At 41.5% G+C, this 14,444-nt stretch overlaps 1 protein-coding gene across 1 annotated transcript; it reads right to left on the bottom strand.

Annotated features, from left to right (window-relative positions):
- Positions 1–2,123: 2,123 nt before the first annotated feature.
- On the bottom strand, positions 2,124–6,331 carry LOC129238749 (uncharacterized). The gene is made up of 2 exons (XM_054873911.1): positions 6,040–6,331; positions 2,124–2,872 (listed from the first exon to the last, which is right to left on the bottom strand). The coding sequence occupies exons 1-2, from the start codon at positions 6,322–6,324 to the stop codon at positions 2,264–2,266; spliced, it is 894 nt and encodes a 297-aa protein (XP_054729886.1). The 5' UTR covers positions 6,325–6,331; the 3' UTR covers positions 2,124–2,263.
- Positions 6,332–14,444: the final 8,113 nt, after the last annotated feature.

Raw genomic sequence — 14,444 nt, 5'->3', positions numbered from 1 at the left:
GAATTTCAATGATAATTTCGGTTCATTATTGATAAATTTACGAACAATTTGGATGGAGCTTTCGCTGATTACTCATTTTGGGCAGCCCGTATGTTCATTGTCATTTATGTTCTCACAACCCTCTCTGAAACGTGTAAACCACTCATGAACTCTGTCACGAGATAGACAATCACCGCCATAAACTGTTTTCATCAATTCAAATGTTTCGGTAAACGTTTAACTGATTCTAAAACAGAATTTGATATTAACTCGTTGTTCGAAACTCAATTTTGTACCGATGAAACAAACTTACTGACACTTTAGACGCAATAACTTCGTTTCACTGAAGCGAATGTCACTAAGCTTACACTGGAAGTCAGCGAGGGGTGTAGCTTCCAAAGCACGAAATCATTAAAAACATGGCGATTAGATTAGACTCGATTTGTGGGGGGTTGAACAAGTCCAAGTACTCAGTCAGTAGACCATTGTACTACACCCTTATAGATTTCAGTAGAAATAATAGAGGGATAGGAAAGATAAAAAGTGGATGGTAAAAACGGATAAATTAGTTTGAGGTCACTCTTCCGCAAATCTCTTTGATTCATTGATGAATTTTAAGAGATCCCGAAGAGGAAGAGTATACACTTTGTTCATACTCAGTGTATCGCAACCCAATATGTTAAGTCTGATTCTGGAAAATGCAGGACAATTACAGAGAAAATGCTCTGCAGTGTCGTCATTCTCAAGACAGGATAGGCATAGCGGGCTGTCTACGGCCTCCATGTTAGCCATATGATGACCACAGACGTTGTACCCTGTATTGACACCCACCAATACTTTCAGGTCCTTTCTGCTGAGTTTTAGGAGAAAGGTCGCTATTCTCCTGTTTGGTTCTTTCACGAAGCACTTGGCTACTCTGCACGAATTCAACTCAGACCAACGTCCTCTATGGGTAGACCGCATGAAGTCGTCAATCCATAGTTGAATTGATGCGGAATTGACACCTAGAAAGGGTTCAGGCCCTAGTGGCATACTTGCACAGCCTTCATTAGCCGGTTTATCAGCTAACTCGTTCCCTGCAATACCACAATGTGCAGGCACCTAAATAAGACTAACTGTGTTGTGTATTGCAACAGTGTTCAGTTTTGTCTTACATTCACCGACTAACTTCGAAGAGCAGCGTGGGTTAACAAGGGCTTTCAGCGCAGCTTAACTGTCACTACAAATTCCAGTACTGTTGCCCCGCCACTTTTTCTCAATACGCCCCAGTACGCCACATTCAAGATGGCATAAACTTCCGTAAAGAATACCGTCGCCATCTGTTCTGTGGCATAGGAGTACTTAGTGTCTTCGTCTAAGTACCATCCAGATCCGCTTCCATCACTAGTTTTGGATCCGTCGGTGTAGAAAGTGGGCTGATATCCCGTTAATAGGTTCTCTGGACTTAGCCATTGATCTCCCTCTATCTGGGATCAAAACGTCATACTTCATACCGAAGCTAACGACAGGCATCCGATCGTCCACATGACGACATCAAATACATTTTTATGACGCCAGTTTGGTTGATTTTGGACTTCACCTTGTATGATACATATAAGCTGACCGACAAAGTCAGAGCTCACGAAGCTCAATCCTTCAATTGAAAGAGAAAATGAATACCTAATAAAATAATTCAAAACTTGCAAAAAATGAGTTTATTTACCAAAAATACTTTTCTTTCGTTTATGATAAAATTACTTTTATATTATTTTCCTATTGCTTAGAGTATTTTTACATTAGCCTAACAAGCTGTCACAAGTTTAGTTGTATTTTTTTTATATTAATTAATTACTGCAGCTAAGGTATGATAAATCGCATAGAAAAAAAATCACTTACCCTAATAAAATACCTAAAAATAAAATACTCTAATAAAATTTGCTTACAAACATTTTTTAATGCAAATGCAATATTTTCAAAATTTTCAGCGATTTTAAATTTTAGTAAAAAATAATATTTGCGTAAATGTAAAATCTTTGGTAATTTATTGAATATAAATCCGTTTTTGTTTTTTTCTTAGTTCATAATATTGGAAGCAGTTAGTTCACATACGCTTAACACCAGCTCTTAAGTAGCCGGCATAATTTTAATTTAATTTTACAATTGTAGTCTTTAGATAAATATCTTCACCTCTCATAGTTCCACGGCATTTTCACCTACGTGTTTGTTAAAGCAGATACCTTTTCTTTTTAAATGCAAAATGCTTGGCGCGCAAATTTAAAATACTGGCCACCCATTCAAATGCCTCTCACCAAGGCCGCCAAACATCTGCCAATTGCTGAAGCTCTTCATGCTGCTGCAACTCTACATTGCTGTAGCCCGATCCCGCAGGTTGCTGGTGGCATTGCGGTTGCAGGTATTCGCTGCCATGCTGTTGTTGGCCACCACTCAGCACTTGCCGCAAGCGTTTTCGTTCGAAAATTTGTTGCCGTATTTTGCGTAAAATATCACGTTTGTATTGTTGTTGGTGTTGCTGGTGTTGTGGCGACTGCTGATAGTTGTGGGCGTTTTGTGTTAATTTTTCGTAAAATTCAGGTAGAGAGCTGAGGCTGGCGGTTTGATTATTGCTGCTTGAAGTTGAAAATGTATCCGTTAAAACGGCTTGTTTGAAGATTTTCTCTGATTTTATTTTCGTTCGCCTTGCAGCGCGTGGACTTGTTTGGTGGAGCGTTATTGTTGAGATGTTATGCTTGATTTGCGTGCATTTTAATTTGTAACTTGCGCTCGGTGGCCGAGTCTGAGGTTTTCTGGATTTATTGTCACCGCGCATTTTCTCATCCTCCACAAAATCATTGGCTTCTTTTAGAAAGTTCTCATAATATCTGCGGGCGTTCATTTCCTGATTCTGTTGTAGCTGCTGAAATGGTAGGCAAAGAAGTTAAAAACCAAGTTTCATTTTATGATGCAAAAGGCGGAGGAGATTATTTTATATAAAAAAAGTGTGTAGCGTAGTACACATAAAAGAAGTGAAACATTCAAGGCAGACAAAGAAAGATGGAGAGACCCGGGAGAGAATGAGAGAGAGAGAGAGAGAGAGAGAGAGAGATGGAATATATATCTAAATAAATTGACAACATTTGCAGAGAATACAAATAGACAAAATTTACAAAAAACGGAGAAGGGTCGACCGGTATAGGTAAACGCCGGACACAAACCGTGGCAACAACACGCACTACTCTGAGCGTTTATCACCCGCACAAACGCAGCGTTTCCTGGACCGCACAACAACACAAATTACCGCAAGGCAATACCAATAAATCCGACGTCGGAGTGGATAGCGCTTTCTAGTACGCACAAGCTCTAGCCAGGGAACAGATATAAGCCAAAAAGTAGGCACCAAAAAAAAAACGCCAAAAAATTGGACCAAAAAACGCCGCAAACAGTGGCACCAAGGAAATATAACGCCAAAAAGTAGGCACCAAAAATATATTTCCTACAAGTTTGCACCAACAAACAAGCGTCAAAAAGTAGACAGTCTGTGCAAAGTGTTCATCGCTCGTTCAGCCCAACCTCTGGTGTTCAGCAATGAGGCCAATTTTTAGCTCAATGGCTTTAATGGCTACGTCAGTAAGAAAAATTGGCATATTTGGGCTGAAGAGCAGCCCGAAGCCATTCAAGAACTGTCTTTACATCCATTGAACCGTTTGGTGCAGTCTATGGGCTGGAAGAATTATCAAAAACGAGGCTGGCACCAATGTAATACACCAGCCACACTTTTGCATACAGGTACCGGTACTCGAAGTGACAGTCCAGAAAAGATTTTCTTGTCGTGGAAGTAAATATTAAATTTCGTTGTGTATAAAACGATTTTTATTTGTTGTGAATTATATAATTAATATTATAGGATTAATGCTGATTGAAGCGAAAGAAGGTTTTAAAGAATGTAGACGGTGGGTACGACGCATATTCCTTTTTCCGGGCAACTTATAAGGATATATTTGAACTTACTTAATTCAATGCAGAGAATACATTTAATAATAAACACTACCGATAAAAATTTTCGCGATACAAAACTTTTCCTCTGTTTGTCATGTTCGCCGCACTTGCCGTATGAAAGAGTCGAAAGTGCCAGTTTTTGTGCACTCCGGCATGGCGTAAGGTGCCACGTAAGGCGAATTCGTCATTTGGTATAAAATGTATTAGAAATGGCAGTTCCCATGCTTTGATATATCGAAAATCTTGAGAGAGTGCAATCTAAAGGCTTGCGGATAATTACGGAGCTCCATTGTATATGAAGAACGCTTACATTCACACATACATTTGCACACCTCATGTAGCCGATGAAATAGTACGATTGAGCAAACAGTACCTAAAAAAGCTAGAAGACCATCCCAATAAGCCAGCCCGAAATCTACTTCTAAACGAAGGTCGCACACCATTGAGAAAAGAAGACATATTCAGGTATGCAGTATCTTAATTATCTCATCTTACATGAGGTTTCGTCCACGAAGGCAACGGAGTCTTGGCCATTCCGGCTTTCAGTACGGTCTCATCATCATGAGAGATAACGGAAATTTCAAGAGGGACTGGCCACTCGGTCTTTGCGGCTCCCTCCATCTAATTCCTCCACATCTATCAAATCCGAAAGAAAATCTTGCACAATCGACAAGAGGGATAACGGAAGCTTTAAGAGGGGCTGGGAACTAATCCTTTCTGGCTCCCAGCTACGAAGAATCTGAGACCGGACATTCGACCTTTCTGGCTTCCTCCATCCACATCCCTCACACCCGAAAAAATATCCTGGAAAACCGACATGAGGGACAACGAAAGCTTTAAAGGAGACTGTAACTTAGGCCCTTCCGGCTCCCCCCCATCCAATTCCATCACATCCAAGAACACACAAAAAAAGAAAAAGAAACACATTCGCCGAGAATCGTCGTGAAGGTCAACGGGAGACTGGGAACTACTCTTTTCAGGCTCCCAGCTACGAGGAATCAGAGACCGAAAACTCGTCTTTTCTGGTTCCCTTAATCCAATTCCATCACTAATAAACAAAGAAAAAATGATTCCTAGACAAATCGTCGTGAAGCACAACGAAAGTTTTATGGGAGACTGGGAACTAGGCTTTTCTGGCTCCCAGCTACGAAAAATCGGTCACTGGAAACTCGTCATTTTCAATTCCCTCCCTCCATCCACATCTATCACATGCGAAAAAACACTTGCACAATCGACGTGAGTGACCACGGAAGCTTTAAGGGAAACTGTAAATTAAGCCCTTCCGGCTCTCCCCATCCAACTAGTTCTTTCTGGCTCCAAGCTACGAAAAATCAGAGACCGGAAACTCGTCCTTTCTTGCTCCCTCCATCCAATTCCGTCACTAATAAACAAAGAAAAAATAAATTCCCAGACAATCGTCGTGAAGCAAAACGGAAGCTTTAAGGGAGACTGGGAACTAGGCCTTTCTAGCTCCCAGCTACGAAGAATCGGATACCCTAAACTCGTCTTTTTCAGCTTCCTCCATCCACATCTATCACATCCGAAAACAAAAATCTTGCACAATCGACATGAGGGACAACGGAAACTTTAAGGAAGACTGGGAACCAAGCCTTTCTGGCTCTCAGCTACGAAAATTCAGACACTGGAAACCCGTCATTTCTAGCTTCCTCCAATCATTCACTTCATTCACATTAATAAAGAAAGAAAATGAAAAAAAAAAAATGTTGCCGCAAAGAACTCAGGGGACCCATTAAGCCGGGGCTATATTAGTTACGATTATCGAGCGCATACTGTGAAATATTTTTATCTTTTAGAAATCATAATTTTTTTAATATTTTCTGGTCTAATTTTTTTCAGCACATAGCTTACTGTTTACTCGAAAGTACACATTCACACTCTTCTTCTTTTCTTTTAAGCCACTTAACACTTTTTTCAAAATTTTTTAAATTGCATTTCCCTCAAAGCTCAAATAAATATTTTGCTCTGTTTCCTGCTTTTTGCGAGATCTGCTTGGTATTTAGCTTTAGCGTTTAGCTCTTAACTCTTAATCAAATACTTTCACCACCACCGTTCTCACTGTCCGCTCACCTTTGCTCTGGATTTTTCTGCCAAAAACAAGCATAATTGCATTATGTGATCAGCAGTGAAATGTTGTTGCTTCTCCGTCGCTGCTGCAGTTGTTGCATCCATTAGAGATGTGCTTGCCTCGATTGCTAGCGCTGAGGCTTGTTGCTCCGAGCCCTCACCATAAACACTATCAGCACTAACGGCACTAACATCACCACCACCACCACCACCAACACCACCCGCCTTCGCTTTGGTCAAATTCATTTTGACGTCTCTGTACTTCAACGCTTTGTACGTTAAACCCATTTGTTTGTTTTTTATATTTGTATATGTGTGTGTGTATGTGTGCACAACAAATAAGAGCAATTGTTTTGTATTGTAAATAAATTGTTCCGAGCAAACGCACGCACTTTCAATCCTTCCGTACTCCACAAAATCCACGCGTGGAATGTCGAGATTTTCAAACGAGTCGCTATCCTTATACCCAAACCAAGCAGTCTTGTGTGTGCCGCATCGAACCAGTCAGTAAGTCAAACAAGTACAAAAATATTTGTGCGGAAAGAGAAAAACATAAACATTTCCCGTCCAAAAAAAAAAAAAATGTTGCAGCAAACAAATAGCAACAACACAAATTTTTCCCAACAATATTGCATTGCCGCTAAAGCCCCTTATCGTGCACACTACACTCCGCGCCCGCTGCACTCTGTACATATGCACTTTTTTTAGTAGCTCCTAGAACCATGGCTGCTATGACGTTTTGTGTGCGCTGCATTTCAAACCGATTTATTTTCTTCTGATTTTCCTTTTTACCCATTTAGGCGTATTTTTGGTATTATTTTGAGTTATTTTTTCGCTTCAACGCCACATTTTTAATAATTCCATATATTACGACGGCCAGCAGCAAATTTTGAGTGGCAGCATTGAGACAAAAAAAGAATTAAGATACAACAACAAAAGCACGCACACTGAATACGTTGAAGCAATGCCACAGAAACACATGTTTCGCGCCGCCTCTGTGATGACTAAAAATAAATCACAACAAACACACGCGTGCAACACATGCAACATACAATTTATTCATATGTGGTGTGTGTGTGTGAGTGTAGTTTGTGGGCTCCCCTGCAGGGAAAATCGCTAATTTCGTATAGAATGCCACTCTAATGAAGTCGAGATTAGAACTTTTTGGCTTTTTCCTCTGTTTCCCGTAAAAAAAAAAAGAAAAAAATCGATAGATTCTGCAAAATGAAAAGTCAAAGCAGCGAAACAAAGGGCGTTTGAGCTATTTATGGACTTAATTGAGTATAGAATGCGATAACAATGAATCTGTTCGGAGGGTAACCATTGGCACCCATTGAAAAGGTCAATAAAGTCATTTAGCTCGTCATGAATGCGAACAATTTTTCCTTTTCCAGTTACTAAAGATTATTCGAAAAAGATAGTGACCACATGGAAGCGAGCCAGCTCGAATGATCTTCTTCTTTTTCTGCTTGATTGGCCCTATAACCGGTTACGCTTAGCAAAGCGCGCCAGTCACTCCTTCTCGTGCAAACCGGCGCCAGTTGGACACGCCAAGTGAAGCCAAATCCGTCTCCACCTCAACTTTCCAACGCGCAGGAGGCCTTCCTCTTGCTCTGCTGCCACCAGCTGGTACTGCATGAAATACTTTCAAAGCCGAAGCTTTTGTAGCCATTCGGTCAACATGACCCAGCCAACTCTGAATCTTTATTCGCTGCGCTATGTCTATGCCGTCGTAAGGCGCATACAGCTCATTGTTCCATAAGTTGGTTCCAACCGCAAAAGTCCACGCAAGTCAGGAAAGCCACTGATCGCCTTTCACTTAGAAGTGGCTAGGACGATTCTTCTGCATATGATACAAGCAGTCAACAACTTCCGGGCTTCGCCCAAATATTCTCTGAGTAGCTTCCGAACACCCGTTCGAGAGCGAGTTGACGTGGGAAGGCGAATCAACCCAGGATAGCTGGTTGTGTGCTGGGTTTGGGGACCCGCCACGTAAAAATCGCTCCCAATAAAAACAAAACTAAAAAATTGGATGAGAACTGCCTACACTGATGCTGACCGCTACGAACGAACTAAGGATTACTTTTTGAGGGCATGCACCTGGAATGTCCCGTCCCTTAATGGGGAAAGTGTGTCTACCCGGCTGGTTGATGTCCATGTAAGAACAAAGGCTGACATCATTGCCATTCAAGAGATGCGATGGACGGCGATGGCGGCCAAAGATTTCTTCTATGAGAGCCTGGAACGTTCCTATGTGTTGTCCCTTCCACAACATAAAAATCGTGCTTGGTGACTTCAATGCCAGGGTGACTAAGGAGGAAATTTTTGGTCCCAGAGTCGGGAAATTCAGTCTGCACAATGCAACATCCGGCAACGGACATAGGCTGACCGACTACGCCGGGGCTCGAAACCTGGTAGTCTGCAGCCCCAGATTCCAGCATAAGATTCCAGCATGGCTGTCTCCTGATCGATAAACGTGAAACCAGGTCGATCATGTTGTGATAGGTAGAAGACACGCTTTTAGTGTTTTAGATGAAGTACGATCCGAGGACCCAACATCGAATCGAATCTTTACCTTGTTGCAGCCAAATACACGGACGCCTTTGTGCAGCAAAAAACGTACATCTAGCTAGGCAAAGAATGCTGCTATCGCAACAGACATGCAGAAGGTTCGCCACTCGACTCTTCCTCCTGCTATCAGAGTCTAATCATTACTATTAATGAATGTTGAAATCCTCATATCGTCAGCCAAGTTAGCCGATATGATATTTTTAGAGACCGGAACGTCAGATGTGAAAAGCACCCCAGTATAGGTGCAAGAATACTTTTTTTTAGAAGCTTGGCATTTAATGGCTGCATGATTAAATGAGTGCTATCGCGCTTTATTTTGAAGTATCTATCCTATGTCCAAAATTACCTATGGAAGCAAGATCTTTGGAGTAGTCCGTCGTGCCATACCTTAACGAAGGCTTCAGCAACATCGAGAAATATGGAAGAGCATGGTTAGGTTGGGCTAGCCAGGTTGCTAGGGTAAGATAAGACACCACTAAAGTCTATTGTTATACCCGCATTTGATTTCCATCCCCTAACTAAGTTGCTTAAACCACTTGGATCTCTTTAAGTAGGTAATTAGTTCCTCCAGTGAGACATTTTGCAAATTTCCCAAGGCCTCAAAGAAATAATCGCCAAGATTTTTGGCACGGCTTCTTTGAAGTGAAGGGCCTTCACAGAGAAGGTGTTGTACCGACTCAATTTCCTCTTTATCTCCACAACTCCTGCCGGAGGCATTGTGAGATAATCCCATTCTACTCGCTAAAGTGCGAATAGGGCAGGGACCCGTTATAACACTTGTGAGGGCGCTAGTAGTTGATCTGCTGAATCCAAACAAACGTTTGATCCTTTTCAGTTTTGGCCAGAGCGCTTTGGATACTCTGCAGTTAGTAGTCAGAGAGCAACTTCTATTGATTTCTGCGATTACGCTTAAGTCAATCGCAGTGTATAGTTCGTGGAGAGGAATGCTTATGTCCTCTACCACTCGCAGAAGGTCAAACTCAGAGCCTAATCTTGCACACTCATCCGCTCTTTCATTTCTCTCCACTGCAGAGTGGCTGGGGACCCAACAAAGTTTGGTGTTGTGTTAATGCATAACGAAGGTGACCTACTGCTTTTTTAACGTGGAAGAGCACACTTTCTTCTTTTTGATTGCTTCTTCTATTACGCTTGAGATTCTATGCACTTCCTTAATTGTTGAGTGCTTTGATCGAAATCCGCACTAGTGATTAGGAATAAGCCGTTTGTTTTCAATAAAAGGCTGTAAACGTAAATTTTATAGGTGGGAAGGAGATCGCACGATCTAATGTCATTTCGCGAAGACTTTTGCCACGCTGTCCTATATATATAAATATTTTAGCTCAAAGCATGCGTTTACAAGTCTTGTTGGCTAAATTAAATTTTTTTGTGGGAGGTTTGATATTTCTGCGGTGATAAGTGTTTTTCTTTTGGATTTAAGGAGGCTTATTTGATGCTCTATCTCTGACAGCGAAGCTGAAGATAACTGATTTTCTACAAGATTTCCTCATAAAGTTTTTTTCCAAATGATCAGAAAAAAGTTTCGTCTTTTCAGTATCACTTTTGGCCCTCAGTCCATTGGGTTTTTTAATAGCAATAGAGGAATTTGTACAGCTGGTCTATTTAGGTAGGTATAATATTTTATAGATTTCTACAGAGAATAATCAGTGATTTTTTCCGCTGTTGCTCCCTTAATATAGTGATTGAAAGATTAGTTTTTTAGTTTCCTAATTTCTTCGCGTAAATGTTGAGTCATTTTTGAGTAAACTTTTCAGCGCTGGTTGCCGGTTTTGTTGTCATTTTTTTCTTAATTTTCATTTTTAGTATTTTCATTTTTCAAAAATAATATAGTGCAAAGTTTCAAACTTTTAATTCAGTTCTAGAAATTCTGGTTAACAAGTTGAAAGTTTTGATGAAATTTTGTACCAAGTTTTATATGGATTTTATTGTATGATAGTATGAAACAGATTTACGAATTATGGACTGAAAATGTATCAGAAGAATGAACTGAAGTTAATTTGACTGATGTCTGCTTCTTAATTTTTATTGTAGGGCTTAAACTATCGACTTATTTTATACCTGTCGTAATTGGTGGCTTGAAACTGATGATGATGTTCGGTTTGATATATGTGCTCTTGTCGTAATTCATGTCCTCTATGGCAGATATTATGTTTTTATCCACACGTTTTTGCGTAAGTAAAAACGTCTATAACATCTCTAAGGAGGACTCTGCCAAATGCTTTTGTAAGGCTTTCAAAGCGGAGGTTAGGTTAGGTTACGCTGAAGCGGTTGGCCACTTTGAGTCAAGCTCATAGTCCATTGTGATGCCACGTGGGGAGCTTGCCCCTATCTATCATAAACCAGTGTGTGCTTTTAAAATAGAATATCCCTGATTTCTGCAGAACTGAGATCTTCATTAAAACCATTGAAAGTTGTCTACCTATCTAGAATAGTAAACTGACCTCGGGATAGAGCACGACAATGGCACTGAAGGTGCGAAATTCTATCCTCCTCCTCCTAATCTAGACAACTTCCACGGATTTCCTGTGTTTGCATATCCATCCTTTGAGCGTGTCTGCCTATTAGGCAGTGCGCCGTTATGACTGAAATCACTGTGCTCAGTCTGTGCTTATTCTGGCTTACCAGAGATTTTGTGTGTTTAGCATTGAGAGTCGGCCACAATTGTCGGGTGATTCTGCATCTGGCTTCATTACGCCAACTTTCATTCGTTGTTCTTATGATTTGGATAAGTAGCTTACGTTTATTAGGGTGCGTCTATGTCATTATGTATGTACTCATCGTTCAATTTGGTGCCGAGTTTCGCTAGTTCGTCGGCTCTGCATTTACCCTCAATGTCACAATTGCCAGAAACGCATTTTGCCTTTAGGTGAAATGACTCCGCTATCTCGTTAGGAGATGTGCGGCATTTCACGGCTACCTTGGACGTTGTCCACTGTTTTGTGAGGGATTTGATCGGCACCTGGCTATCAGTGAAAATGTAGATATTATTTGTAGATATCGCATCACACTGTACCAATGTCGCGTCTTTCATTATTGCCATCAGTTCAGCCTGACAGTTCAGACACTACAGCAGTTGGAGAGCGGAAAGCTGAAGGAGATCTCTAGTTGTTCAGAGTATACACCTCCGCCCACCCTGTCCTCAAGCTTTTAGCCGTCCCGTCCTGTTTTATGTCGTCCCGTTCCCACTCTTCCCTTAAAGGTAGAAGGGTTGCGAACATTGTAACGGCAAGTGTAGGCGGGTGTGCATAGTCCACCAGTCTGGGAAGCCCCAAAATGCCAGCCAAGATTTCGTCGTGACCGTAATCCGTGTTTGATCATTTACTTAGAGTGTTTAACCATACATCTTGCCTGCAGATCTAACGAAAGGAAGTGTAATGTCGCAGCGGAGGTAAACAGGGCAGCTAAATTCTATGGATTTTTCGACAAATTGCCTTAGTATAAATATTGCCGACCATACAAAGTGGGCTCAAATATATCGAACGCTTCTTAAGAGACGACTCCCCTGGCTTTTGCCCTCACCGAAGCTGTGTCGACCAAGTAAAGACACTCCTGATTATAGTAGAACAATCAGTTGAGTGGCGCTCCCCGCTCTACATGCTGTTCGTAGACTTTAAAAAGGCGTTGGACACTATCAAACGAGACCCAATATGGCTGACACTGAATAGAAAGGGAGTTCCCGCCAAGATAATTCACCTAATCAAAGCCCCCTACGAGAACTCCTACCTTGCAGTGCCCCTTCTCTTCGCCATCGTCCTTGATACCATCATGAGCCAACTGACCCTGCACAAAAAAAACATCGTATGGAGTTTCACCAGACATCTTGAGGACTTGTACTTCGCGGATGACATGTGTCTCCTCTCTCACAAACTCTCCGAGATGCACGCACTGTCGGACTGGAGGTCAACATCGCCAAGACCAAGGCTATGAGAGTTAACCACAATACCGCAAGGCAGATAGTGGTTGGCGGATGCCCGGTGGAATTGGTCGAAAGATTCTGCTACCTCGGCTGCACCATCACGGCAGGTGGTGGAGCAGATGAAGATATTAACTCCAGGCTAAACAAAAGAAGGGCGGCGTTCGGCGAATGCATACAGTATGGGGGAGCTGCAAATTCCAAGGTGCACTAAACTACGAATATTGGGCTCATGCGTGAAGTCAGTATTGTTGTACGGAAGCGAAACATGGCTGGTCTCTAACACCATCACACAGAAGCTACAATCCTTCATCAACAAATGCCTCCGCATCATTTGTAGAACACTCTGGCCGAACACCATCAGTAAGGACGCATTATGGAGATTAATGAACGAGGAACCCAATCTTAGGCAAATCAAATGCCGAAACTGCCGATGGATGGGGATAAGATTGAGAAAACCACCAGTTAGCATCGCGAGAATGGCAGAACCCGCAACGGAGCAGAGGTAGCGGTCGACCAAAAAACACTTGGAGAAGGAGATGGCGACATCTCTGGGACGGTGCAAAAACAACAGCACAGAACCGTGTACGATGGAAGAGTCTTGTGTAGGCCCTATACTCCCGAGAGGAGTGAACAAAGGAACAAAAAAATAAATAAATATTGCATCATTTGTTGCCCGGTTTTTCCCGAAGCCTTGTTGTTAATAATTTATACCCTCGCATGCTATTTACTCAGCAAGAATTTTTGTAAAGAGCTAAATAACGTTATACCCCAATGATATTTGGGTTCTTTTTGTCATCGTTTTTAAAGATGGGCATTTTAATGTTTTACTTCCATTCTAATGGAACTCTGTGCGTATCGAGAATATTTTGAAAGTATTGGCTAATTCTTCTGAAATACCTTCGCTGTCATATTTTATCATTTTGTGGTGTATTCCCTCCATTCCTGCAGACTTGCGACCTTTGAATTCCTTTATCGTAAGTGAAACACGTTCACTCGAGATGGTAAAATCCTCTGCACACGCTTAATTGAAAACTTTCACGTCACTTAGCTATTCACAGCTTCTTAATCAATTGATTCTTTGGATTCGTACTTGACCTTTATTTGAAGTCATGAATCAATTTTCGCCAAAACAAGACTTGGTAAAAACTCGATATATTTCAGCCTTAACGCTTTACTTCTAGAATCATAAGTGGTGTACAATTCTCAGCTTACTTCTGTGTGTTTAAGTTCGCATTGCTCATGGAAATGAGTTGCCGCCTTTTCGTTGATGCCGCCGCTCATTGTGGGAAACTCATAACCGACCTTTGGCCTTCGTGCACAATAAACTGCCTGCTCTTTCACTTGTCACACGAATAGCTACATGTGCGATTGTAAAAATGTATGTGAATGCATTGTGAATACAACAGCAACAACATATAAAGTGCCACCAATGCTGCGCGCAGCCATGCCATATGTGTTGCTGCTGTGCCTTGATGTGGCGCTAAAAATAGCCGCCGGGAAGACACTTTGCGCGCTCGCCGTTTTAGTATTTATTTTATTTTATTTCTTTTCGTTCCACTTCCCCGCTACATTCAATTTCATAATGTTCTAATAATGATTTTACTGCACTTTTCGGCTGTGAGCAGTGCAGATGGACGCGTATTCTGTAACTGTGCATGTGTGTGTGCGTGTATGCCTGTTTGTTGTTTCTTTTGTCTTTTTTTAAACCGCTGCTGAGTGGCTGCTATCAGTGCGACGCAAATGCACTGCACTTGAACTCATTCAGCCACTTTTAAAATAAGTTCTCGTTTTATTTTTATTCCCTATATGCCAAGCAAACGTACACACATACATACACACAAACATACGTACGTGCGTACTTGCTTTGCTTCTTTGTACACATTTGTAGGCATGCCTGTGTGTG

The sequence above is a fragment of the Anastrepha obliqua genome, chromosome 2, assembly GCF_027943255.1.
Source record: "Anastrepha obliqua isolate idAnaObli1 chromosome 2, idAnaObli1_1.0, whole genome shotgun sequence".
NCBI classification, from domain to species: Eukaryota; Metazoa; Arthropoda; class Insecta; order Diptera; family Tephritidae; genus Anastrepha; species Anastrepha obliqua.
The sequence above is the reverse complement of the archived record's forward strand: the minus strand, read 5'-3'. Positions and strand labels throughout refer to the sequence as shown.